The sequence below is a fragment of the Haplochromis burtoni genome, unplaced genomic scaffold, assembly GCF_018398535.1.
Source record: "Haplochromis burtoni strain Fernald_Lab_line unplaced genomic scaffold, NCSU_Asbu1 Contig_400, whole genome shotgun sequence".
Taxonomy (NCBI): Eukaryota; Metazoa; Chordata; class Actinopteri; order Cichliformes; family Cichlidae; genus Haplochromis; species Haplochromis burtoni.
The window spans coordinates 458,791-486,317 of record NW_024582761.1 but is presented as its reverse complement, the minus strand read 5'-3'; the positions used below and the strand labels follow the sequence as shown (position 1 = coordinate 486,317).

General features: G+C 43.8%; 3 protein-coding genes across 4 annotated transcripts; 1 reads left to right on the top strand and 2 right to left on the bottom strand.

The window, feature by feature from the left end:
- Positions 1 to 4: 4 nt before the first annotated feature.
- LOC102297580 (transmembrane protease serine 9) lies at positions 5 to 13,478 on the top strand. Its single transcript, XM_042212904.1, has 10 exons — positions 5 to 103; positions 2,328 to 2,348; positions 2,555 to 2,717; positions 2,860 to 3,128; positions 5,967 to 6,109; positions 6,196 to 6,496; positions 8,930 to 9,101; positions 10,845 to 11,098; positions 11,237 to 11,334; positions 11,843 to 13,478. Exons 1-10 carry the CDS (start codon positions 49 to 51, stop codon positions 12,179 to 12,181), a joined length of 1,815 nt encoding a protein of 604 aa, XP_042068838.1. The 5' UTR covers positions 5 to 48; the 3' UTR covers positions 12,182 to 13,478.
- A 4,052-nt stretch (positions 13,479 to 17,530) lies between these two features.
- eif1 (eukaryotic translation initiation factor 1) lies at positions 17,531 to 19,943 on the bottom strand. The gene is made up of 4 exons (XM_014329454.2): positions 19,756 to 19,943; positions 18,944 to 19,107; positions 18,746 to 18,847; positions 17,531 to 18,665 (listed from the first exon to the last, which is right to left on the bottom strand). Exons 1-4 carry the CDS (start codon positions 19,784 to 19,786, stop codon positions 18,621 to 18,623), a joined length of 342 nt encoding a protein of 113 aa, XP_014184940.1. The 5' UTR covers positions 19,787 to 19,943; the 3' UTR covers positions 17,531 to 18,620.
- A 1,725-nt stretch (positions 19,944 to 21,668) lies between these two features.
- srsf2b (serine and arginine rich splicing factor 2b) lies at positions 21,669 to 26,793 on the bottom strand. 2 transcript variants are annotated; one of them, XM_014329452.2, is made up of 3 exons: positions 25,462 to 26,793; positions 24,838 to 25,131; positions 21,669 to 23,496 (listed from the first exon to the last, which is right to left on the bottom strand). In XM_014329452.2, exons 1-2 carry the CDS (start codon positions 25,818 to 25,820, stop codon positions 24,840 to 24,842), a joined length of 651 nt encoding a protein of 216 aa, XP_014184938.1. In that variant the 5' UTR covers positions 25,821 to 26,793; the 3' UTR covers positions 21,669 to 23,496; positions 24,838 to 24,839. The 2 variants fall into 2 exon arrangements, with proteins under 2 accessions (XP_014184938.1, XP_014184939.1); XM_014329453.2 differs by having other exon boundaries at positions 24,838 to 25,119; positions 25,462 to 26,790.
- Between the last annotated feature and the right edge of the window lie 734 nt (positions 26,794 to 27,527).

Here is a 27,527-nt window from a genome sequence, read left to right as displayed (position 1 = left end):
GAAGGGTATTTATGCCTCAGCAGGTCTGGAGGTTTGGATCTTACAGCGATGGCTTTCTACAAAGTGATGTGTTTGGCTGCTGGGCTGATGCTCCTGACCCAAGGTAAGAGCTCTCTGCACACACCTGCAGCAGGTACGACTCAGAGGGCGAAAACACTCAGGAGCACAGCGCTTCACTTTAAAGTAACACGGCAGGAAAAGGAGGACTGGTGTTGTGCTTTAGCTTCATCTTCATCTTGGTGATGAAAGCTTAAACACAGATTAATGTGACGATCTGTTTGGTTTGGAAGCAGCTGAGAGGCTGAACTGCTCCATCAATCAGCGTCTGTATCACAGCTGCTTTATTTTATTTTAGCTTTGATTCCGTGTTTAAATTTTATTTCAATTCATATTAAGAACTTGAGACTTATATTACAGAGTTTTATAATGTTAACATATTAAGTCTTAATACTCAAGAAGAGATATTACAGTTCAAATATGTGGCTCACGTCCTTCGTAGAAAATTCAGTTCACTTCAGTTTTATTTATATATCATCAAATCACCAACATTTCAGGGCGTGATATGGTACTACAAGGTCATTAAGATAAGATGGGGCCTGATTATTTAAGACCTTGTATGTGAGGAGCAGGGTTTTGAATTCAATTCTGGATTTAAGCGTGAGTGTCACGGCCAGCGGAGCTGACTGTGCGAGAACCAGGGCCCAGGTGCGAGAACCAGGGCCCAGGTGTGAGAACCAGGGCCCAGGTGCGCACACAGAAGGAGACGGAGTGGAGAGTTAAACCAAAGCCAAGCCATTTTATTTTGGCTGATAAATATGAATACAATACAAACTGGGTGACAAACTAAACTGCAACCTACACTGGGAAAACTAAACACGATAACTATGATAACTATGTTTACTGTGACTACCATGAGTGCTATGACATGGTGACACAGACGTTCTGACAAAGACAGAAACGTACACACAGACTAAATACAAATGAGGGGCGATCAGGGGAAGTGAAACTAAATACAATGAACAAAGAACACCAGACTCTTTCAAAATAAAACAGGAAACATGACGGAGGCAGACATAATACTGACTTGACAACATGAACAAGGCAGACTGGAACATAAGGGGTGACGACACAACAGGATCTAGATCGACAAGGACTAAAGCCTGAGCAACTAAGGACGTTTAAGATAATTGGATGACTTAACATAAAAGAATGTCAAAATACAAGGCAACTGAAATCCGAACTAATGGTAGAGACAACAAGAACTTAGCATGTCTTCTACAGTACATGCCAATGATGCAAAATGAACAGAAAATGCTGGGTCCCAGCCCATGAGAGGGAGCCAATGAAGGGAAGCCAATACAGGAGAAATCTCTCTCCTTCTAGTCCCTGTCAGGACTCTGGCTGCAGCATTTTGGATTAACTGAAGACTTCCTGATAATAATGAATCACAGTCGTCCAGCCTGGAAGTAATAAATGCATAAAGTTTTTCAGCATCACTCTCAGACAGGATATTTCTAATGCTTATATTGGATATAATATACATGAATGTAAGAAGTCACTTTATTAGATATAATTATGTAGTTAGAACTTAATTACAGAGTATTAGGGCCACATTAGGAAAAAACATTACTGATCATTTTAAGAATAAAGTCGAATTTTCAAGATTAAATTAGAAAATCTATTTTTAAAAGAAGTTGAAATGTGGAGATTACACTTGTTTCAAGATCAGATAACCTTTATTAGTCCCACGCGTGGGAAATTTGTTTTGAGGCGATCTGCCACGGTTACCCTCTAAGTTAGTGAAATTGTACTTCAGAATCGGTTTTAGTACCAAGGAAATTATTTTTCTTATAGCTCATAAAGTCAGATGTGGCCATATTTAGATGGGAGGGTGGAGATCTTAGTTATGAGCTCACTCTTCGTTACCCTCGTTGTTATCTGTTAAGTGATGACGTATCAACCCAACGTTTAGGTCCAGTCTCCCACTGCGTTAATTAAGGCTGTTGTCTTTTTAATGTGCTGCAATGCTCTGTATCATGTTTTATTTAGTATAAACAAGCCCCTAAAAATAATTATTGGTCGTTGTAATCATGTAGTAATCATGTGCAGCACGTCCATAAGCTTTAAACTTATGATGTAACTGCAGATCATGTGTTCGTGGACTCCCAGACACCAAAGACTTGAAACCACAGCAGCTCTGTTATTGATCAGATGATGTCTTTAAAAATGTTCCAAAAGCCTTGAATTGCACCAAAAGTCCAGACGTCCAGTTTGAAGACTCAAAATAGCTGAGGTGACACTAACCAAAATGTTTTCCTGTTTTTCAGAGTCTGAGTCACAGCTGAATGGTAAGATAAAGTTTCCTTTTAACTTGTAATGTTTAATACATCATGAGGATGAATATTAGACTTGCGACGCAGTGAACTCCTGAAATCAGATTACTTTTTACTGCTGTTAGTGCAGGATCACTGTGTCCTCACTCAGCAGTTTGTAATGCTGAGAGTTTACAGCTCCTACAGTAATGCTCACTCTGTGTTTTAATGTCGGTCTTCAGTTTGTGGTCAACCAAAGCTCAACACCAGGATTGTAGGAGGACAGGAAGCTTCTCCTGGCAGCTGGCCCTGGCAGGTCAGTCTGCTAAAATCTGGGAAGCACGCATGTGGAGGATCCCTCATTAACAGTCAGTGGGTGCTGACTGCTGCTCACTGCTGTCGAAGGTGAGTAGGAAAAGAAAAAAAGAAGAATGAAAGATTTGCTGTTTGAAGAGACTATGAATAGCCACAGATCTGGATGGCAGGATCCAGTGTAGATGATGATTCATCCTTTCTGCACTGTTTGTGTCTCTCGTGATGATCTCAGCTTTACTGTAAGCAGTCTGACTGTGAATCTGGGCCTTCAGAGTCTACAGGGATCTAATCCCAATGCAGTGTCTCGGACAGTAACACAGATCATCAAACATCCAAACTACAACTCTGGTACCAACGACAACGACGTCTGCCTCCTGCAGCTCTCCTCACCGGTGACTTTCAACAACTACATTTCTCCCGTCTGCCTGGCAGCTTCAGACAGCATCTTCTACAGCGGTGTTAACAGCTGGGTCACCGGCTGGGGAAGCACTAGAGAAGGAGGTGGGTCATAAAGACACCTGATTACTTTTAGAGTAAAAAATCTCCACACTGAAAGAAATAAGTGTGCTTTCTCAGATGGCTCAGAAATACTTCAAGCAATAAAATTCTTCTGCAAGCTAAAATGTTCTAAATCTGAGTTTGATGACTGGGAACACACTGTTTTTTTAAATGTGACATTTTGAAATTTGAAATTTTGTCTTCAATAGAAAATATTGCTTCAAACAAACTGGCTCATCTTTTCAAAATCTTTCTTCTGATGTTGCTAGATGAAAGGAAGCGAGCTGCTTATTCAAATGAGGTACACAAACATGGCCGGGTTGCTTGTTTCATGATGATCGCTGACTAAAAGTACAAATGGTTTGAGCAGTATTCTAAGCCCAAATAAAAGATGGCTACAGAGAGTTTAAAGCTCCATGTGTTATGACCTCAATGCCACTTTGTTCAACCAGAAGTCCAAACCATTTGATAATCACAATTATATCAAGTTAAATGGACTTCCTTATGCCTAACACTCCACAAAACCTTTACAAGGATCTTCCAAACAGCTCGTTCTTGAGCCATCGTTTAAGTCTGATGCCAGATTTGTCCCAACTTGTTGGTGATGTTGTTGCGTGGTTTCCTCAGCGTACGTCGTATCATCTACATCATCATCCTTCCAACACTTCCTCTAATATCCACATTGGAGTTGGAGATTCTGATCTAAGTGTAAGTCTAAGTGTTCTTGAGTTTCAGATGTTTTTCAGCTTTAAGAATCCAGCTCTTGCTTTGCTTGTTGTCGGTTTGACATCAGTGTCTGTTCCTCCCTGCTTGTTAATGACGGAGGTAAGAGAAGGGATTCTGCCAGGATTACTGCTTCTGTTCTGGCTTCTTTTATTTTGATGACCTTAGTTTTACCTTTGTGGATGTTAAATCCTACTTGTCCTGAAACTGCTGCTAGTGTACTCATCTTATCTTGCATTTGCTGCTGATTCCAAGATATCCAAAAATAACTTTAAAGTAAAAAAGTAAAAAAAAATAATTTCTGTGTGAGTATGGCTTGAATAAAACTGCAGTTACAAACTTTACTTTTTTACATCTCCAGTGGAACAGGCCTATTATAAATACTAGAAATTATTTTTGTTCATATCCCTTGAACTTTTATACATTTTGTCACCTTACAACCACAATGTTTTTACCAAGATTTTCTGTCATAGACCAACACAAAGTAGCACACAAATTCTGGATTTAACAGGGAGCCAATGAAGGGAAGCCAATACAGGAGAAATCTGCTCTCTCTTTCTAGTCCCTGTCAGGACTCTTGCTGCAGCATTTTGGATCAACTGAAGGTTTTTCAGGGAGTTTTTAGGACTTCTTGATAATAATGAATTACATTTCTAAGCTTTTCAGGGCCGAGTACAATAACCTCAGTTTGATCTGAATTAAGAAGCAGAAAGTTAGCGGCCATCCAGGTCTTTATGTCTTTAAGACATTCCTGCAGTTTAACTCATTGGTGTGTGTCATCTGGCTTCATGGACAGATAGAGCTGGGTGTCATCAGCATAGCAGTGTAAATGTATGCTATGTCTTCTAATGATGCTGCCTAAGGGAAGCATGTATAATGTAAACAGAATTGCCTAGCACTGAACCCTGTGGAACTCCATAATTAACCTCAGTGTGTGAAGAGGACTCTCCATTTACATGCACAAACTGGAGTCTATTAGATAGATATGATACAAACCACTGCAGCGCAGTACCTGTAATACCTACAGCATGTTCTAATCGCTCTAATAGGATATTATGGTCGACAGTATCGAACGCTGCACTGAGGTCTAGCAGGACAAGCACAGAGATGAGCCCACTGTCAGAGGCCATAAGAAGATCATTTGTAACCTTCACTAAAGCTGTTTCTGTGCTGTGATGAGCTCTGAAACTGTCATGTTTTGGCTGAGCTGCAGGCAGGATTGGACCCAAATACAGGACTCAGAGACTGACTGATTAACCTGAAGCACAGCACAATTCAAATAATGAACTTGTGAAAAACAAACAAAATACCCTGAACATGGAAACTAAGGATTAACGCTAGAAAACAATAAACATAAACTACAAGGAAACAGAGACCACACACAGAGGGTACGACGCGACACGGAGCAGAGAAAACACAGGGCTTAAGTACACAGTCGAGTAATCCAGGAATTGGAGACAGGAGGGAAGCACAGCTGGGAGAAATTAGACCTAATGAGACAAGGGAAGCAAAATTAGAAACACTGATATGAGACACAGACTTTCAAAGTAAAACAGGAAGCACACAATAGGCACAGACATGACACCTACACTAAACACGAGGGAACAAGAACAAAACCTGAGAACTAAACTCATAGCCAGAATTAAACTGAAACATAGAATAATAACAATCAAAACTGCACAACTAGAGAATCAGAACATAAATCATATAGAATAATACCAAAATGCAAGAAACTGAAAATGCTGCGTCAAAATGACCCAGAACCGTGATAGAGACCTTCAAATAAGCCATTCCTCTGCAGTTGATCTGTTAGCTGCTTGAGATAAAACAAGCCACTGCAGTCAACAGGCCTGCAAAAGGAGTGCATCCAACCTGACCACTCACCTCATTTTTTGGCCAATTTTACATTAGAATCTTTCCAATTTTTGTCTCGCCATGTGAATACTGGTGTTGTTTCTCCATTTCACAGCCAAAGCGTCATTCCCCAGTGTTAAAATATGACTAGACAAGAAAAATATTTTGATACGGAAGGAATTACAGCCACACAATAATCCTGGTATCAAATGAGGGAGACCTTTCATCTACTTTACATTTTCTGCTTTATACTTTTTGCCTTAGCGTCCGTTCCTTCACCCAACCTGATGGAGGTGCAGGTTCCCGTGGTGGGAAACAGGAAGTGTAACTGTGACTATGGAGTGGGATCAATCACTGACAACATGATCTGTGCCGGGTTAAGTGCAGGAGGAAAGGACTCCTGTCAGGTGATTGTTGTTACCTGTGTTTGGCACATTTTCACCTTCTACAGTTTCTTCTCCTCAGCTAACAGTAAATGTTTCTGCTCTCAAAGGGAGATTCAGGAGGTCCAATGGTGAGCAAGCAGAACGGTCGCTGGATTCAGGCGGGAGTCGTCAGTTTTGGGGAAGGTTGTGCCAGGCCGAATCTTCCAGGAGTCTACACCAGAGTATCCCAGTACCAGACCTGGATCAGGACCCAGATCTCCTCCAACCAGCCGGGCTTCATAACGTTCACGTCCACTGGGACCAACAGTGACCTCAGTGTCACCTGCACAGGACTGCCACCAGTACCAACCACCACCACTACAACCACGATCGCTACAACTAAAACCACCCCTACAACCACCACCACCCCTCCAACCACCACCACTACTACCACCACCCCTACAACCACCACTCCTAAAACTACCACCACCCCTCCAACCAGCACCCCTACTACCACCACCCCTACAACCACCACCCCTAAAACTACCACCACCCCCTCCAACCACCACCCCTAAAACTACCACCACCCCGAAATCTACCACCACCCCTCCAACCACCACCCCTACAACCACCACCACCCCTCCAACCAGCACCCCTACTACCACCACCCCTCCAACCACCACCCCTAAAACTACCACCACCCCTCCAACCACCACCCCTAAAACTACCACCACCCCTCCAACCACCACCCCTAAAACTACCACCACCCCTCCAACCACCACTCCTAAAACTACCACCACCCCTCCAACCACCACACCTAAAACTACCACTACACAAACTGAAAAACCAACAACAGAACAAACCAAAAGGACCACGCACCCAACCCAGAGAGCAACACACACCACTCAAATCCACAGACGATCAACAAGTACCGCGAAACGGACACAACAACAAGCAATCAATACAACCGCCGCAATCATATAACCACCCAAAAGCATGCACAACAAGAATAAAATACAACATACAGGCAAGCCAACATGTCAACCGAAACCAAAAGAGAGGATGGGTGATTGGTTTGTAGGGGGTTGGTGTTGGAGGGATGGTGGTAAGATCATCGGGAGTGGTAGAGTAGGTATATTTAGGGGTGGGGTGGTTGGGGGGGTGGGTTGTTGTTTGAGACGGGGTTGGTGGCTTGGAGGGGTTGGTGGGTCATTGATATTGGAGGTTGGTGGTTGGGGGGTGGTGGTTTGTTAGTTGGGATGGGGTTGGAGGACGCATGTGGTGTATTTCGGCGAGGGGTGGTGGGTTCGCAGGGTGGTGGTGGTTGGGAGGGTGGTAGATTGCGCGGGGGGCGGGGTTTGGTGGTAGATTTTTAGTTAGGGGGTGGTGGTTGGAGGGAGTGGTAGAGTGGATAGTTTTAGAAGGGGGTAGGGTTGGAAGGGGGTGGTAGATTTTTTGTAGGGGGGTCAATCAGTGCACCGGAATACTGTCCAGAGATTGTGTTTCAGATCGGAGGGTGGTGCGACGAAAAGGAATGGGAGTTTGTGGTAGTTTTCGGGGTGGTGGTTGGAGGGGTGGTGGTAGTTTTAGGGGTGGTGGTTGGGGGTGGTGGTAGTTTTCCACTAAGGGGTGGTTGGTTCCGAAGGGGCCCCGAAATCTGGTACTCGCTAACCGGTTGGAACGCCGGTGGTGGTTGGTACACTTGCTGTAGTGGTAGTTGTAGGGGTGGTGGTTGGAGGGGTGGTGGTAGTTTTAGGAGTGCGACTTGAGTCGGTTGGTGGGGGTAGGTGGTCCTAAGACTTTACCACCACGCCTCAACCGAGGACCTCCTATTATTAACTAGACCAGCGCTACCGTGCCGTAAATCGTATCCACCCCTCCAACCACCTATCACCCCTCGAACCACGCACGCTTAAGGAACTTAACTTCTTAGGCTCGTACCGTTCCGCCTCCAAGGCCACCGGACCCTAAGAACAACCACCACCGGGCCTCTGGCAAGTCTTAAGGGGTACCACGGCGGTTTCGCCGAAAGAATCTTAGGTCGGCTACCAACCCTCAACCAACCGATACCCCTAATAATAATACCATTCACGCCGGGCTTGTTGCGTTTCTGAGAGGGACGGCACTGGCAGCCTCCTAAAACGTAGCTAAGATCCAAGGCGGTCCGGAATCGCCTTAGGTACTGGAGGGCGTAGCAATGGTGGTACGCGTATCCGCCTTCACAAGGCGGTGGCGGCATCTGCTAGGGCAGATACTGTGTGGTAGTGGCGTGCTGGTGGAGGGGTTGGTGGTTCCTACACCTACTATCCAAGGCCACTCGCAATCGGATGCACACGCTTTATACATAGGAGACGTTGGCACGCCGTCTGGCACTAACCGTACCCTAAAGATAGGAATATACGGATCTCTAGGATATGAGGGTGGTCGGTGGATCGATACGGCGGATCCGCCTGCCAATCTCTACAACTAACCGCTAATTGTAGCCGTAATCCACTCGGAGTCTCCCTCGCAATAGCTGCAGCACGGCGGCCGAAATCTACCACCACCCCTCCAACCACCATCCCTAAAACAACCACCACCCCTCCAACCACCACCCCTACAACTACCACTACAGCAAGTGTAAATCCTAATAACCCCAAAAATGACACAAATATGCAAGCCAACATCACAAATACTGCTACAACAATCTTAATCCCTGCCACAACCACCCACACCACTACAACAACCACCCTGCTTCCAGCCACTTCCCAGCGTAAGTGCCCATCATGGCAACATTTTATTAAAGAAAACAATTTAACTTTTACTCTAGTCTAAAATACTTGAACTGATGGGTTTAATTGGTCCAAGTTTTTATCTCCTCAGCAGTGGTCTGTGGACAAGCACCGAGGAGTTCTCACATTTTGGAGGGAACTTCAGTGGCGATAGCAGGTTCATGGCCATGGATGGCAAGCTTACAGAAAAATGGAAGTCACGTGTGCAGTGGGACTCTGGTGGCCTTGGACTCTGTGCTGAGCAACGCCGACTGTTTCTCAAGGTGAGTTGGAGCTGAGGTTGAAGTTTGCACAATTTAATCAACAAAAATCCGAACAGCACGCTGGGTGACGTGGATAACACCTGTGCACCATTTAAATACTGACTGGTTGACAAGTTGACCAGAACAGGGAAGGAAGAGATAGCAGAGAGGAGAGGACAGGACAGGAATAATCACAGGAAAAACATACAAAAATATAGCATGAAGAGCACAGCTGCAGTTGTAACTGTTCAGTGTTTTTAATTTTCTTCATCACTTCAGCTCTTTGTATGTTGGGATGTCGCTCCTCTCTAAATCTGCCTGACGAAAAACAGCATGAGTAAGAGTTTTAACATGTTTGCATTTTATGCTCAATCATAATTTATCTATTAGACAGCAAAAAACAAAGAGACAAGCAGCACCAAGAATGTATTTTTTAGTTTTTAGTTCATGCGTTTTTCATCACAACAAGGTTTACGTGCTCTCTGCTTGCGAACTGAAGTAGAACTGCAAAACCATTTGTGATTTATAATAGGTACCTTTGTTATCTAGAACAAAATTGTTCTAAACATATTATTAAAATAGTGTTTTAGATTACTGTTTTTGTAGGGTGAGACGTTCGGCCATCCGGGAGGGGCTCAGAGTAGAGCAGCTGCTGCTCCACATCGAAAGGAGCCAGCTGAGGTGGTTCGGGCATCTGACAAGGATGCCCCCTGGGCGCCTCCTGGGTGAGGTGTTCCAGGCATGTCCCACCGGGAGGAGGCCCCGGGGCAGACCCAGGACACGCTGGAGAGATTATATCTCTCGGCTGGCCTGGGAACGCCTTGGTATTCCCCCGGATAAGCTGGAGGAGGTGGCTGGGGAGAGGGAGGTCTGGGCCTCTTTGCTTAGGCTGCTGCCCCCGCGACCCGGCCTCGGATAAAGCGGATGAAGATGGATGGATGGATGGATACGTTTTACAAAAATCTTTTCAGATTTACACTCACTACTTTTTACAGTTCAAACTGAGTCAACGTGTTGTAAACAAGCTTCATTCCACTGTGGATCAATCCACCAGTGAAAACTGTGCTCAACAAACTACAAATGTAACCATCCCTTGAAATGAAATGCAATGAGCGAGTCTTTAAAATCTCAGTGCCAGCCCACATCACCTGATGGTGCCACACTTCTACACTTTCCACACATGTAGCTGATAAGTCCCACACATGGTTAGCATTTAAGTTGGATCTGTGTTAAATCTAGTCCATGGGTACATTGTCATTTACAGTGTAACCTGATGTGCATGTCCACCTGACGTGTTTCTGGATACTTTTTTTGAAACAAACTTGGAGAGAAACTTCACTGCTAACTGGTTTCTTCCTGTTAAAAGGGAATTTTCTCCTTCTAAGATTATTCATTGGGGGTCATATGATTGTTGGGTCTATCTTACAATATAAAGCACCTTGAGGTGACTGTTGTTGTGAATTTGCACTTTATAAATAAAATTGAAGTGAATTGTTTTGACAGTGGTTACTGTAGATCTGCAAGCCACAATGCAACCCACCTCCAGCCCTGTTCCCGACTTAACATCACACCTGCCGTCATGGATGCTGCTCTGCTCTGCATGGAGTTCATGAAGTTAAATATATACCTCTTTAATTAGACCCAGGCCTGAATGTCACCAGGTTCAAGTCTGTAAAACTTGGGTCCCATGAAGTTGAGTGTAAAGGTGTAGATCTTGTTTGAAGCTGATGAAGTTTATGTTTGTGTGCTTCGTTCCTCCCACAGCTCCCCTGTAGCGTCCGAGTGGACTGTCGTGTTGGGGCGTCTGAAGCTAAATGGATCCAACCCCTTTGAGGTGACGCTGAATGTGACAAATATCACTCTAAGCAACACGACCGGGACCAACATAGCCATCCTCCGTCTATCTGCCCAGCCCACCCTGACCGACTACATCCAGCCCATCTGCTTGGACAACGGGAGAACCTTCGCCGAGGGCTTGGCGTGCTGGGCGGCCGGTTGGAGTCCTGGAAGAGGAGGAGGTGAGTCAGCAACATGAAGGCTGACAGAGTTCTGCCCAGACTCTGCACCAGTCCATCTCTCAGATTACACATGTGGACCACTGCACTTACAGATTCTTTAGTCAAACATCAGGATTTTCTTATCTTTCATGATGTTAGCTGAGGAAGTTATGCAGCAGTTTCAGACCTCGGTGGTAAACTGTGGGAACTCATCATCGAGTGAGAGCATCTGTACAGACGTGTTTGCACTGCAGCAGGTAAATGACTGGATTCTTCTTCTTATAACACTGTCTGCTGACATGTTGTTTATTCTGGACCTTGGATTTAGCTGCTCATCAGAGCCACGTGATGAATTTGGATAGTTCATCAATCTGCTTCAATTTTCAGTCTTCATTACAGGCCAGTTAGAGCAAAGCTGGTGTCTTTATGAAGTCTGTTAAAGTCACATTGTCACCGGCCTGTGTGCTGGAATGCTTTAGAACATTTTAATTGTGATTTAAAAGAGTCCCTCTGTATTTTGTTTTGTTTTTTCAAGCTTTTATAACTTTCCTCTTCATGAGAATGACATATCAACCAAATCATTCTGAATTTTAAATCTATGAGAAAATACTATAAAAGCAAAAACAGGGCAGAAGTGTATTTGTGATCTCTTTTCACATTTTTAGTTGCTTTGTTTCATTAAAATTTTGTTTCTCAAAAAAAGGTGTATCAAAGTCTTCCTTTGAGTCACAGGAAAATAATAACTGACCCTTCCCGTCTGTTCAGGGTGATTCTGGCGGCCCGCTGATGTGTAAGCAGGGCGGCTCTTGGTTCCAGGCGGTCGTGTTAACAGCTCCAAGCTCCTCTGCCAGGAGGAGACGAAGCTCAGTCATGACCTTCACCAGAGTGAGCACCTTTAACTCCTTCCTGACGAAGACGCTGGGGACACTCTTGTCTCCAGCCTCCAACACCACCACTACCAGAAGTACCTACACCACCACCACGGCCACCACAACTGACTCAAATAGTGTGTTTGACAGCAGTGAGGGTCGTCCTGCTCATTCCTTCGTCTTTGTCTTCGTCCATCTCCTCAGCCTCACCTTTTGTCTCCAACTCTGCCTTTAGAGGACTCAGACTTGATTCACATGATGTGATGGACACAGATGAATGTGAACAAGCCTCGACTTTGAGACTTTACCAGGGAGCATTGCGGTGCCAGCATCCAATCAGGGGGCCTTAGGTGATGGCTGGTTTTGGTTTATAGACCCTTTTTTTTTATACTGTTTACAATGAAAACTACTCAGGTTCACTGTGCAACACATTTCTGACTTTTGCCAGACTCGGCCACTGTGACTGCGGGTGAGTCTGGATTCTGTGTTAGTGTTAAAGAGTAAGAAAAGTTTCACTATCTCCCTGAACCACACAACCGCGTCCTGTTTCATTTCCACCTCCAGTATGACAACAAAGGTTATCCCACCACAGGTTGTGTTCATTCTGAGCAGCGGTCAGTAAGGCTTTGTTCTTACGCCGGCCTCATTATGAGAAACTGCACACGTTTAAGAAAAAGCACGAGTCCACTTTAAAAGAACTAAATGTGTTTCTGTACCTCTGAAGGACGACTACGTCGAGTCAGGCTGGACTTTGGTTTATGGGTGGAAAAATGAAGAAATCCTTAAAACTTGCACTGAACATGAAAATGTAGCCCAACAGATGCTTTTCTGAAGCTGAACAGATCAGTAGGATATCTACACCTCAGTTATGTGCCCACAGGACTGAATCGATTTGCTTTCATAAAATCGCCTCTAATATTTATCAGTTGGAGTTAAAGAAATATATTTTGGGGATCTCGGGAACACAGCGGCAATGATCATCCCTCTTGGACTGATTTGAAGTATAAAAGAAATTCAAATAACCTTTGTTTTTGTTGTTTTTTCTTTCTTTTGTTGAGATGAAAAAAGTAGAATCATTTAACATGTTTGTGGATTTGAAATGAGAGCTGGAGTTTGAACTGAACTGTCTTCGTCAGCAGCACACACACCAAGCGCTCGCCGTGTTGCTCGCCTGGTTATGACGATGTTCTCATTAGCACATGGACGCAAGCTCTTTCTCTGATTCTTCTTCTCATTATCGTGATTTCAGTAACCACTTCATAATATTATTGTTTCTTTATCCTGGTGTAAATGTCATGGAGGTTTATAGAGAAAGGCTCCAGCCAGATGGGGGATTCAAACCCAGGCAGCAGTGCTAACGTATTACATCATTACAGCTGAACATTATTTATTATTTATAGTAAATAAATAAAACTCAGAAGCATACAGTCTCAAAAGCAGCAGGTGACCAAAGGAGAGAAGAGAAAGAAGATTCAAATTACACTTATCACAACATCATCACGACACCTAACATAAAGAAATAAAGAGCAGGTCTGATTTTGTGCTTGTTATAACACTTTATTTGATTATTGTCAAAATGTTACTAAATGTTGGGGAAATTAAAAAGCTGAAAGTGCTTGTCCTGTGGACCTCAGGGAAATGACACACACTGTGTGCAGTGTGAAAGCAGATCTTTTAGCACCCCCTCCTGGCAGATACGTGCATGTGCAGAGTGAGACCTGCAAACATAAACTTGTTTCCTGTGGATAAACTAAGAGCAGTGACTGACCAACAAACAGCTGCTAACAGCTGCAGCCTCGGTGTGTCACGACTGTAAGAGAAGCGTAGTTTTGGATCTCGGTGTCGCCGTGCCGGCTTCTTTTATGAACCGCAGAGATGCAGCTTAAACTCTGACTACATGGTTGGACGCATCGGTGATGAGCAGCTGGAGGAGTACGGAGCAGTAGTGGATGATTCTCTGGAGCGGTGTGGAGCAGCCACAGACCTTTCGTTAATTTTACACCATCAGAGGAATTGTGACACCTGCCTGTTTTACACACCTGAAAGACTTCAGCCTGTAGTTTTAAATGTTTTAAATTGAGAGTCGAGACAAGTGTCAGAAGTGATCTGTGACAGAAGGCTCTCGCAAAGATTTAAAAAAAACACATCTCTCTATAACAAAATGCAGCCCAAAAGAAAAAGAAAGATTTCTGCTCTGTGGGATCATTTTGATCTTTTAACTGCAAATAAGGTAACTGTTTGTCTGTCGTTGTTTCAGTGTAATCTATCAGAATAGGAACAACAGCAACGTGACCTGCAGTGTAAAATATTTATTTCATGTTATGCAGGTTAAATGTCGCATCTGTTCTTCGGAGCTTTCTTACACAAACAAAAGCACCTCCTCAGTGTTTAGGCGTTACAGAGCCAAACATGAAAATGAGGAGACAAGCACACCGAGAATGAACACAGGTCGGCCTATACAGACACTGAACAGCTTTATCGTCATTTTTCATTAATATGTGTTCTATTATTTTGAAATCAAGCATCTAGGAAGACTGTTCTGCACCAGGCAGTCCTGGATTTTATTATAAATGGCTGCCAACCCCTTAGTATTGTGGAGAGTGACGGGTTCTACATTAATGAGAATATGCAGTTGTGCGCGTCTGTGTTGGGTGTGAAACACTTTCCACAAAGTCACACTGCAGACAATTTGGCCCAATTCAAAACGGTCATGATGGATGACTGGGCCATCACAAATAAGGTGTCTTGTGACCAACGCAGCACCAAACATGACTGCAGCAACAAGAACTCTCCAAATTCGACATTCAGTTTGCTTTGCACACAAACTCAATGTATTAGTCAAGAAATCATGCAATCAAATCCCTGAACTTTCATCCATAAGAGACAAATCTAGACAGATTGTATCATTCTTCAGATCCAGCACTGCAGCCAAAGGAAATCTTGCTCAAGTGCAGCAGCAGGTGGGACGGCCCGTCCTGAAACTTATCAACGGGGTACCAACACGTTGGAACAGCACATATCAGATGCTGTCACGGCTTCATGATGAGAACAAAGCAGGCTGGGTATCTGTTGCTTCTCTTCCAACAGATTGAACTCCACTTACGGCTGATGAGTGTGACATCGTAACAGAAGCACTTCTTGTGTTGGTCCCTTTCCACCAGGCCACAGTGGAGTTGTCTGAGGGGAGTTTCAGGATCAAAGGTGATGATGATGAAAATGCTATATTGTGCACTTGAGCAGAACTCTTTACATCTACACACACAAGCAGCCACCCATCTCCATGACCAACTGAGGCGTCGTGTCACAGACACTGCTTCTAATCTGGAGTCATTAAGTGTGTTGACCCTATCAACACTTTTAGACCCCAGATTTAAAACACTCGGATTTCATAGTTCCTCCAAGTGTAGTGAGGAAGTCAATCGCCTGAAAGTGGAGTGTGCTGCAGTAATTGCCTGCACAACATCTGAGCCACAGCCTGGACCTTCATCAGAGCAGTCACCTGTTCCAGGCAAGTTCAGTATTATCAGTTTATTCGTACATTTATTTTGATGCTAATGTGTGCTAGTTTGGGGTAGATGACAAAAATTAAAACAGCCATGCATTTTTTATTATTTCAGAAAACCTGTGGCAGCGGCTCGATGGAGAAGTTGGCAGACAACCCAACAACGCAACAGCAGACTCCATCACTGAGGTCCAGCGCTACTTGGCGGAGAGAAACATTCCAAGATCAGAGGATCCTTTAACGTACTGGGGGAATAGGAAGACATCTTATCCGAACCTTTCCCACCTGGCTTTACAGTTTTTGTACCCCAGCTTCATCTGTGCCCTGTGAGTGTGTTTTCCAAAGCTGGGGAAATGGTGTCAAAAAAATACAATAGGCTGAATGTAAAAACATTGGATAAACTTATTTTTCTGAATAGAAATTTATAATAAACTCTTGAGTCAATTACATTTAAATGGGTAATATTACATTCACAATACTTTCATTTTAATTTTCACTTAATGTCATTGGCAACATATTTTAAAGATGTCTACAATATTTGAAATGTAAAAGATATAAAATGATTCCATGAAAACCTTAGAGTGTATTAGGGCTGCCACGATTAGTCGACTAGTCACGATTACGTCGACTATCAAAATCGTCGACGACTGATTTAATAGTCGACGCGTCGTTTGAAGCTTTGTAAGATCCCAAAAGACGCAGGAATAAGTAGCAGGATTTAAGAGTGTAATAACGGACTGAAACAGAAGATGGCAGCACTGCATGTACAAGGATGCCAGCTGCCGTTAAACCCCGAAGAAGAAGAAGTAGCTGTGTCCCAGAATTCATAGCGCGGCCCAGCTCAGTTTCCAACAATGGCGGCAGCTAGTTAGTTTTAATATTACTCTTATTATTCTTTCTGGGTCACAAAATAAACGTTTAACATATTTTCAGGCGAGAATGTAGCTGTGTAAACCTCAAATATCTGCTCAGTTTATCAGGACACCGCATATTTTCAAAAGCGCTCCGACGTTTTCGGAGACGTCTGTTACCCACTAGCTCGATAGCTAGCCGGGGGCTAGGTCACTAGCGCCGTGAGAACACCGGACTCCCGGCAAATCGTTTTCAAACCCACCGCCGTCTTTCGCTACTCAGGTTAAACATGATATATGAGTCACTTAGATAACTTAAAAATGTTATTGTTTGGCTTTTTTTAGTATTTTATTTGTTCCTGAGTAAATCGGTTTGGCTGAGATTAAAGTTATAGTTTTTACACAGCTGAATAAACATCAAGCAGACAGCTGATTATCAGAAGTGTGAGATGCTGGAGAATTTACTCCGGTGTCCTGTTATATTTTAGATAGCAAGGAGTTTATTAAACTTCACCGAAACAATCTGCAAATTTCATTAAAATTTAATAAACTATCATCTTGTCTTTATTTTTAGTTAGCACAGACCTTAAACACTTAAAGCTGTAAGCTAATGATAGTTATATAAGAGCAGATGCTGCTGGTGCAATAAGCTGTACGTTTTACTCCAATGGATGATGATCTGATTAGTCGACTAATCGCAAAAATAATCAGTGACTATCGGAAGGTCGCCGGTTCGAGTGAATAGTGGTATTGTAAAGCGCTTTGGGTGCCTTGAAAAGCGCTATATAAATCCAATCCATTATTATTATTACTAGTCGACTATCAAAATAATCGTTTGTGGCAGCCCTACAGTGTATACAAGTATGACTAGGTCATTGAATCAGTGTCTGTTGTGAGTCTCAAGTAAGTTGCCTGCAATGATATTTAAGGTCCAGCAGGTGTCAGTATGGAGCAAAACAGCAACACTGTCGACACAGTATCGATAAGAGTTTGGGGAATGTGCTGAAACGCTTCACGAGGCCTCATCTACACATCACTAGCAAATATTATTAAATTATTAAATACTTTGACGAGTCTACTTTAAACAGCTGTGCAGTTACAGAAATAAAGCACCAAAGTAGCATTTCCTTAGTATTTTATACATTAAACATGTCCACAGATTTGTGTTCACCTCAGAGTTCAAATCTGCTGCAAACTGAAGTAGTAAAATCAACCACACATGACAGGCTTATCAACTGCAGAAATTTTATTGAACCAAATGTGGAACTTGTAAAACACTCTCCATCACAGTAGCACAGTGCGACCTGGCCATGGCTTTGTGTTTGTTTTAAACCATTATTATTTCAGCATCACTACATCTGAACTTGTTTATAAATTATTGCATTGCAGGAAATTAATAGATTCAAGTGTCCATAAACTACAGGTTCAGTACCAAATTTGCTGTGGGGCTGAACCAGAAAGCTGGTTGAGGACCAGAGCAGGAAACCCTCACTAATGAATCCCAAAAGAAATGAAACCAGCTTTGACTAAATTTCCCACCCTGGTGTAACTTTGCCATCTGATCACAGTGAACAGACTCCACCTTCCTTACAGGCCTCGCGTCAGTCAGTGTGATACTTGGATTGGCAAAGAGAAAACGCACCCAACAAGAAGCCCAAATCTGCTGGATGGTGGTGAAGATGGTCACTTAAATGCTCTCCACTCAGATGGATGTAAACAATGGCAACTTATGAGGCAGGACGAGAGGAGGTAAAGATCTGGAGCTGGCCAACTACAGAAACCCCTTTCTGCTTTTAACAGACATCCTCAGCACCTCCTCCGACCTGCAAACACTGGGACCCTCCTGCACACCCAGCCCCCAACCCGTTCCCCATGACACCACTCGACTCCAAAATATGGAGACTCATCGTTTTATTGAAACACCTTAAGAGTACAAAACAAAAACGTTACATGAGACTGTGCCGCCGTACTGTGGCACGAGACCTAAAAGAAAAATTTTAAAAGGAAATAAACAAAAGGGACGAGGAGGTGGAAGTGTGTGGGAGGGTCATCACCACTCATCCCTGATGTTGTGTGGAGCTGCAGTGGTGTGTCTTTGTGAGAGCGAGCCTGCCCCCTGGTGTTGTAGGGGGGCGGTGGTGTCACAGAGTCCCATGTTTGTTTCAGAGGTAATTCACGTGTTAGCTAACAGGAGCTGGTGGGATTGCAAAGAGGGGAGGGGGGAGGAAGAGCAACAGCAGCACATAGGAGGGGGTAGAGATGTAGCGGGGTGGGGAGTTTAATGGCCTTTGAGGAGAGGGGGGGTGGGTCGAGAGCAGCTCCTAGAAGCCGTGGACTTTGAGCTGCTCCTCCTTGGCCAAGTCGATCTGCAGAAGACAAAGGGATCCAATTACACTCGGCAACTTTGAGAACAAACATCAGGGGCAACATCTGGACGAACACCTACCTCAATGAGGAACTGGCAGATATTCTTGCGCTGGTCTCCCTGAAGCTGGATCACTTCACCATACTCTGGGTGCTCAATCACTGTCCCATTGCAGGCAAATTTCTGTGGAGACAAAAACATGTCAATCAGCAAAAACGCTGCAGCAGCAACAACCAGAACCACCTCCAAACTCAGAACAAAGCAGCGCTGTGGCTGTACCTTCTTGAAGGCCTTGACTAGCTTCTTCTTGTCATAGTCGGCAGAGATGCCCTGGACAGTGGTGAGGGTCTTCCTCCCGTTCCGCTGTTGGATTCTTATGTGGATGTAGTCCTCTGTCCCGGCTGGGAGGCGGTCATCACCCTTAGTTGCATCAGCAAAGGGGTCTGGAAAGAGCAGAACACAATGGAATTATGAACACATAAGGCTGGCAGCTCACCCAGCTTGTCTGACAATAATGCCTCACTGATTTACATACAGATTGGCTGTCCTGCTGCCAAATCCTGCCCGTGTTTACCACTGGGGGTTCATATTTCAAATGAAGAGCTGCACAGATGCAGCAGGTCGGGTTAGCAAGCTTTTAACCATTGCCAAATAACAGCAGAGTCATGGCAGGGTGACTTCAGCGGCACCACCGAGCCCGCGGTATATCACACCCAAGACATTTATCCGATATTTTAACGCCATCAGTAAATAAACTCAAGAAGAAGAAAAAAAAAGGCGGCAAAGGTTTGTAAGAAAACAAATATCTAACTCGAAGCGGCTTTTGGGCCTAATGGCGGCCGTTTTGACGTTAGCAAGGCCGCTAAACAGCGTTTTTCCACGAAGTTAACACATCCGGGCAGACATTTCCCATTTATTTTCTCCAGTTTCACGCTTTATTTTGATCGAATTAGTTATGTAAAAAGCAGGTAAATGAAACTACGCCACAGGAAATAAGCCTCGGCCCCAAGCTGAAGCTGGACGTTAGCCCCGTGAGCTCTCGCCCTTCCCCCACCCTCTGCGACTGCTCTCTTCGATCAAAAACCACTCACCAAAAGTTTGGAGGTTCTGGATAGCGGACATACGATAAGATTTGCTTTCCTTTCGGATAATAACTTGGTCAGCTAGCGGTCCGTCGGCTGCTTTAGACTCTTTTGTTCGTGTCTTCTGAGGTTCTTGGGGACGACACACGGCTCGGCCTCGGCAGCTTTCACAAAATGGAGATCGCGTAAGGTTGGCAGTGCTGGAAAACAACCCTTTATAGCTCCGCCCCGAAACTGGCGTCAGCACGTCTTTGACGTAAGAACGGCACGTCGCAGGCAGCCACGCCCAGAACTCTTTCTCAACTTTACCGGAAGGGTGACGTCATGTCGTTAGATTTCAGTCAAATTGGCAACTGGAAAATTACAAATAAACATATAATTATATTTAAAAATGTATAGACACAGACACACACACAAATATATAATTCAAAAGTGGACATTGGTTGTACACAGATGTTTTGCTTTGGCAGCAACTTAAACAATTGAGTTAAATTAACTCACTTAACTTTAAAACATGAGGCAGTTGTGTATTGGATTTATATAAATTCAAAAGATGGCCAGTCTCTTTTTTTCAGTTTAGATTAATAAATAAAATGATTTTTTACGGTTTTGAGTTCTAAAAACTTTAATATTTCTCTCATACCTGTTGTGACTTGGTCGATTTCATTTAATCAGAAATGTTTTTCCTTTGTTTTGTATCTTATTGTCATAGTTAATAAATAAAATTACATTTCTTAGATTATTTCAAGTTGTAGTGTCTTTATTATTCATTCATTACAATTCTGATTATAATTTGTTCATTTAAAAATAAAATAAATAAATAAAGGATAACATAAGGATAACACCGTAGCTGCCTCCACCAGTGTGTGAATGTGAGAGTGAATGAATAGTGGCATTGTAAAGCGCATTGGGTGCCTTGAAAAGCGCTATATAAATCCAATCCATTAATAAGGTGCACTTAACTGATCTAAGAGCTGGGACATCTACTCGACACAGGGGAAGTGAACTTAAACAAAACCTACATCAGCTCGGTCTCGTTTGGTTGGTTGTAACATCCGTATATGTCGTTTCTTTCACTCCGTCCATTGTTGTCTTTTTCTGTATGACTGGATAAATCCGACTACTGTGTCTCCCTCCTCAGAGTATGGATTCTCAGGTATTCAAGTTTGTGAATTTGTGAATGTAATACTTTGACCTCCTTCCATACTTTCTCTCGTTTTACTTAAACTGCACTGAAATTCAAATTTTATTTTTTACAAAGCCAAAAAGGAGAAGATATCTAAAAGTCAGTAGTATAGTATCCTATAGTTCTTTGATCTAACACTCACTCAGCTGACACATCAGAGCCAACCTGTGGCTCAGTCACCTGTGAACAGGTAGACTGGAGGTGGTGAGGATTGGCCTACTGTGCCCCTCCTTCATTTTTCCTCTTCTGCATATTCTCCTTCAGCCAACAGTTTCTACCAGCATCCTGCTGAACAATCGCACCGGAGGTGGTCATTTACCCGCCCGGACTGATCCCATTTGAACAATTTACGATGATGTAAATGAATCCATCAGCAATAGAGCTGTGTTCGTGCATTGTTCATGTTGAAAAGAAAAACATTTTAGACTTACCTATTCCTTTATTAGCAACCCATCTATTTAAGAGACGTGTACATCGCCGTATTTCATGTTCCAGCTGCTACAACTCTGGAATTTCCCAACTGTTGGGATGATGCTGGGACAAAATACCACACTTACAATAGTTACTTAAAATGTCTTGCACTTTTTATCCAAGTCTTCGTCTTTGCTGTGCAGAAATTCACATCCATAACTTTGACTTGTTTGGATTCCTTTGGAAACTAAAACGACAGTGAGGATGACTCCTGTGTGAAATCTCCACACCACACGTACAGCCGAATGATGAGAGGACAACTTTATACACAAAACATCAAATCTTTATTGAAAGTCACATTTGTGTACAAGAGAAAAACCATGTCTTTGTACAGAAGCCGAGACTGAAGCAGTCGTTAGCGCCGCGGTCACAGGACCAATCAGGAGAACACGGACACGTCGGCGCAACACGCCACCTTAACAGCTAACCAGCAAAACTCAACTGCTACACAACTGCGCCTAGTGCACAAAGAAACACACGAGCAGGGTTAGCATTAAAAAAAGAACAAAGGAGTCAGTGTGTGTCTGTCCTGAAAAGGTTGGAATAACCTGACAAACACTGAGCTGCACAAATGTCTAGTTTGTGTTTTTTTAAATGCAGAAATTCAATGAAAAAGCTAAATAAACACACTGAAAATAAGAAGCTACAGTTCTACAGGGTAAAAGTGTTTCATGTCACTTTATCAGACAAGAAAAGCAGATGGAGGTGCGACAGAAAACAAATGGATGCTTAAAGTATAATTCTGGCTTGGTTCGGGCGGATTTCCGTCACTTTTTCAGAGATTTGGGGATTTAAGGAGCAGCGCTGGACGGCCTGAGCTTCCCTGCAGCTTCTGAAGAAGCTCCCGATCCGTTCTTTCCTTTGGAACACTTAAAATGACTTGTGTGTGACTCGTACTTTCATTAAAGCCGTCTCATCAATATAAATGTTGATTTTGTTGATAAGTAAGGTAAAGTTTATTTATTAAGCGCTTTTCACAGACAGGCAGTCACAAAGCGATGTACACGAAGGTTAAAATAAAGAAAACATTAAGTAAAAAAAAGTAGTTTGTGTGTCGCTCAGGAGCTGCTGCAGCTTCCAGGAAACACAGTAAAGGACTTCACCGTTTTCCTTCTGCTGATTTAAATCACTGTATTTCTTTAAGGTGAGCTCATCTGAGGTGTCACCTGCTGCGTGTAACAGCAGGCCACACCCCCACGCAGACTAAGTCCACATACAGCTGTGAACACAGCCATCTCTGGAATTGCATCAGGAAGTGAAACTGCCGAACCAAACACGCTGCGCTCGTCGTGGAAATGGACGCCGTCTTTCCACACTACACCAGGCTCCGTTCACAAAAACTGGAATTTTAACTCACAGACACTTTAACCTGCTTAGTTTTGTGAGTCTTTGGTGTTTTAACAGTGAATTCAGATGCTGATTTAAAGAGCGATCACTGGACTGTGGTGGCTCTGACTGCAGCGCTGGGTTTGAATCTGGACCTGCAGGGAGCTCAGTGTTTGCTCAGGTATAAACGCTTTCCCGTAGCCCCACCCCCAAGAAGATCTACACATAAATTATCCTTTAAGCATTATTTTGTGGGCCTGTATCACAAAGGGAGATTACAGCTAATTTCAAGCTTAAATGAGGTTTTCTGTTATCATAAAGGACAGTTTGGACACAAAGGACAGACCTTTGTGTCCAAACTCAACGAAAAACATCAGATGTATTATTATAGAAGGTTTATTAATATTAGAAACTGAGGCGATTCACCCATCAGGCCTTTAACAGAGTTTTCTCAGCAATAATAGTACACAATTCATCAGTTCACACATGTGACTGTATTGCAGTTATGACACCTTTGTGATACAGGCCAGAGAGGAGATGATAATATGAGAGGAGTGGAACATTCTATCTTATGAGCTTTCATTTTTAAATCCAGGTCTGAACACACCATTTCAACCGTAATCGGGACATGAAAAGGAAACAAAATCACAATAAATCAGCGAAAAAAGGAAATGAACCAAAGCACGGAAGACAAAATAACCTTTCACAGCTGGACTCTGGTGCTTGCGTGGGAGCCGGTCCGGGAGGTCACACGTCTTTAACCGAAACTGTGAATCAAACAAACGTCAGGAATAAAAGTTAAAGAAAGTACCAGCTGACACAGAAAGAAGCATTTTATACGAGGCTGATCAGAAACGTGCAAATTTACACGTAAAATCCAGATCACTGGAGCAGAGATCGTGATCGCCTTCTGTTCATCGAACTCTCATTTTACTCTCTGGCTGTGATCACGCAGAAATATTTGGCGACTTATTTTAGGGTTAGCTACTTTATGCCCATCTGAGAAAAACACAACACACATGTGGAGGAAGCCCTTGCTCTTATTTTGAAAGTTCGGCAGCTGCTTGTGGACCAGCTCGCGGTCGTTGTTGCTCAGCTGCATGAGCTCTGAATATTCTGGACTGCTTTGGACCACAGCAGCTGGTTTTACTCCTTCTTGCAGGCAGCTGGAACCAGCTGGCTCTGGTGCTTCACATCTCATTTTACTTCCCTGCAGGACGTCCTGCTCAGGCCGCTATCTCGAGCTCTACAAACTTCAATGGCACCGCTTCAGACCACAGCTGCTGTTACCTAATTCTTCTTCTGCTCAAACAAAACCTGCAGCAGCTGGAAAATCATCGAGTTCTCGGAGTCTGCAGAGGACGATGAGGACTGCCAGCAACAGGAGAGGATGGACGGGTTAACGAGCGTCCACGGGAGCCGATTATTGCTTTATTATGCATGGCACGAAGTTCAGGTCACAAGTGTGGCGCAGTTCCTTTTGCAAGCACAAGCATGCGTCGCCTGCACAGCTAAGTGTTTGAAGTATCTGCGCAGGAGTAAAACATGAATACTACGGCAGAAGGCGCGGGCGTGCGCACCGTCAAGTACAAACATCTGACTCTCCAGCGAGCCCCTGACTGTGTGGATGAGCACACGAACTTTCAAAATAAGAGCAAGAGTCACCAGATACACCTGGAGAGGCCAGCTCATGTAAAGTCACCCTTCTCTATCTAATGCGCACAAATTCAAATGAGGTGGAGCTAAGAGGAAGTGATGCAACCCTTCGAGCACCACAAACCGCCACTCCTTTGTGCGCAGTCAGAACAGCAGACACACATACCTCAACACCACCAAACCAACACTGACTGCCTCCACCCTGTTGCTGCAGCTCGCCACACACCTTGTACCTGCTCAATCTGCCTCAGCTCAGCTCAAACACCACCTTAGCAAACAGGATACCGCAGCTTGGGGAGGAGAGAATTCCACATTTTGTTTTTTTAAATGCACAACTTCTATTACTGAAAAGTTTAGAAACTTTTGTTAGACTAGGAAAAAAAATCCCCTGCTGATCATCTGAGGGAAAAATGTGTGTATCTAATAAAATGGCCGCTAACGTTTAAACTCACCTCTACGAGGTTTCATTTCCATTTTCTGCTGCGGACTTTGGCTGGCTTTTAGATCTCGACCTGGACCCTCTCTTGGAGGAAGGGGTGCGGCTTCTGGACCTGGACCTGGATCTGGACCGGGACCTAGACCTGGAAGGAGAGCGCGCCTTGGTCTTCTTGGTCCTGGGAGAGCGGGACTTGGACCTGGAGTAGGACCGGGACCTGGATCTGCTGTAGCGGGACCGGCTTCGAGAAGGCGTGCGGCTCCTGCTGCGGGATCTGCTCCGTCTCCTGCGTCTCGGGCTGGGGGAACAGCTGGATACATTCAGTGGGTTGAGTTACAGTCAAAGAAAAAAAACAGCTGGATCTGAACTGAGGAGAACATGAGCTGCAGGGCTGGAGCTACAGTGAGCAGAGCTGGCAGTCAGGAGCCATCTGGTTCTCCTGGTTAGCTCTGAGCCTCCAATCAGCTGGTCTGAAGAAAACTTCCGGTCTTTATTTTAATCAAATAACTCATAAATCTCTGGATAATTAAATGCAATCATTGATAAATGGTGGAGTCTTAATTACAGTGTTGTGGGGAAAGTAAATGATCCACATTCAGTCACGCTCGCTCTGCACACCAGAGATCCGGCCTCTCCTTACCTTCTGCTCCGCCGTCCGCTGTACCTCCGGCTCGGTCCTCCTCCTCGCCGTCCTCCGCCGTAATGGGAGTCGGGGGGTCTGCCGTACCGGGCCATCTGGACCCGCAGCTCCCGCCCGTCCAGCAGCGCGCCGTCCATGGCGTCCATCGCGTCTTCGGCGTCCCGTTTGTCGTGGAACCGAACAAACGCGAAGCCCCGGCTTTCCTTGGTGTAGCGGTCTCGCGGGATGTAGACGTCCCCTACCCGGCCGTACTTCTCAAACACCCGGCGGAGGGCTTCGGGAGAGGTCCGGTACGTTAGATTGTCCACTTTGAGGGAAGTCATGCCGTCGACGTCCGGCGGAGGCCTGCCGTAACTCATGCTGCCTGGCGCGAGAGGCCCGGGAAGCTCCCAGAACAGTCCGGAAAGTAACACAGATTGCGCCTGCGCGGCTCAAAACGCTACGCAGAGACAGAACGGAGCGATTTAAGCAGAATCTCGCGGATCTGGCTCAGTTTACTGCCGCCAAAAGCACAGAGCACGCCACAAATTTCTCCGAACCGCGCCGAGCCAGCAGCGACTAGAGCTTCTTCTTCCACGCGGAAAACAAACGGAGTGTAATCCGCTCCCGAGCGCCACGGTGCGGGGATTGCAGTCTTTACACTAAACACGAAGAAACAAAACTAGATGTTTTTATTGGGTCATTCTACGATGTTATGTTCTCTCTGATAACTTAACAACCCTTTTAGTGTAAAGCTACAACTGTAGCTGCCTCCACCAGTGTGTGAATGTGAGAGTGAATGAATAGTGGAATTGTAAAGCGCTTTGGGTGCCTTGAAAAGCGCTATATAAATCCAATCCATTATTATTTATGTAGTGAATTATGTTGTTGAAAATTTGATTTCAAACTGTTGTCTAAAACACAAAATAATTCCTGAGAACTTCCAGAATGGCATTTTCTCTTATCTCTTATCTCTCTTATCCCAGCTTCCAGAAAAGCAAAGTGCATAAAAAAAATAACAAAATAAGTTAAAGTTCACCTTTAATTGTGTTGATATCTCTCTTATAACTGTTTATCAACATCTTTTATATAACAGTAATCACAGGCTGTAAGTATCCCACAACATACATGCAGCCCTGTTACTGATGCCTGTAAAGAAGAAACAAAACAGTGAGACTACAAAGTCCTGCGCTGACACCAGACGTAACCCAGAGACAGTCCTCTTTGATATATATTAGTTACAACATTTATATGTATATTTATTACCTTTGTAATAGTTTGAGCTAATATAATAAATTGTGTATTTGAGCAAAAATTTAAAAAATCAACAACCCTGAAATTAATAAATACAAAAGCCAGTGTAACTATTGAGAAGTTGGGCTAGGTGCATTTTGAAAGTGTCTGACTCTGATAACAATGTCATTAAAACTGTTTCATTAAAAAAAAAAAAAAAAAAGAAGCTTAGCTTTGATGGATATAACTTTTTTTTTAGTCATCTTGTGTGTGGAAGAAGGTCTGGTTTCTTCACTTATTTTCTCCTTTTGGCAATTTTCACATTCATAAATGTAAATTTCTAAACAGAAAACCTTATTTCCTCACCTTCATGATGGAATTCCACAACTTTAATTTTATAAGCCCTAATAAAATTATGCTTTAACACTATCAGACTTCTAAGTAAAGACACAGTTAGAACTTCACTAAACTAAATATTAGTTCATTCATTCATGCTTGATACAAAAGCTTCTTCAGTTTTTGCTATTTTCCTCTTGTTTTCTGCTCCCACTCACACACTTGTCTCTTTTGTGTTTAAGCTCTGATAAGTATGTCTGTATTGTATTTATTTTAAGTTAATGAGTTTGTACTTTGTTCTTTCTTCGAATAAAGATCTATATTAAAAAATTAAAACAACAACAACAACAACAAAAACTCAGAAGCGCGGTTAGCCCACAGCAGAAGCTTACCTGTGTGTAGAAAAAGCAGTAGGTGCTGATGATGCCACACCTTCAACCGCCACAACCTACTGCTGGCTTCATGCCCCAAATCAAGATGGCGGATGTCGTAAACTGGACAATGTGATGTCCACGTTG

Bases quoted from the DNA above. Each gene is read 5' to 3' on its own strand.
- LOC102297580 (XM_042212904.1), top strand. From the start codon at position 49: ATGGCTTTCTACAAAGTGATGTGTTTGGCTGCTGGGCTGATGCTCCTG. The intron at 2,349-2,554 runs GTAAGATAAAGT...GTCGGTCTTCAG, and splicing joins GTCTGAGTCACAGCTGAATG to TTTGTGGTCAACCAAAGCTC. The intron at 2,718-2,859 runs GTGAGTAGGAAA...TGATGATCTCAG, and splicing joins GCTGCTCACTGCTGTCGAAG to CTTTACTGTAAGCAGTCTGA.
- eif1 (XM_014329454.2), bottom strand. From the start codon at position 19,786: ATGTCCGCTATCCAGAACCTCCAAACTTTTG. The intron at 18,848-18,943 runs GTACAGCCACAG...TTGTCTCCACAG, and splicing joins TAGTCAAGGCCTTCAAGAAG to AAATTTGCCTGCAATGGGAC. The intron at 18,666-18,745 runs GTAGGTGTTCGT...TGTCTTCTGCAG, and splicing joins TCTGCCAGTTCCTCATTGAG to ATCGACTTGGCCAAGGAGGA.
- srsf2b (XM_014329452.2), bottom strand. From the start codon at position 25,820: ATGAGTTACGGCAGGCCTCCGCCGGACGTCGACGGCATGACTTCCCTC. The intron at 25,132-25,461 runs GTAAGGAGAGGC...GAATGTATCCAG, and splicing joins AGCGGACGGCGGAGCAGAAG to CTGTTCCCCCAGCCCGAGAC.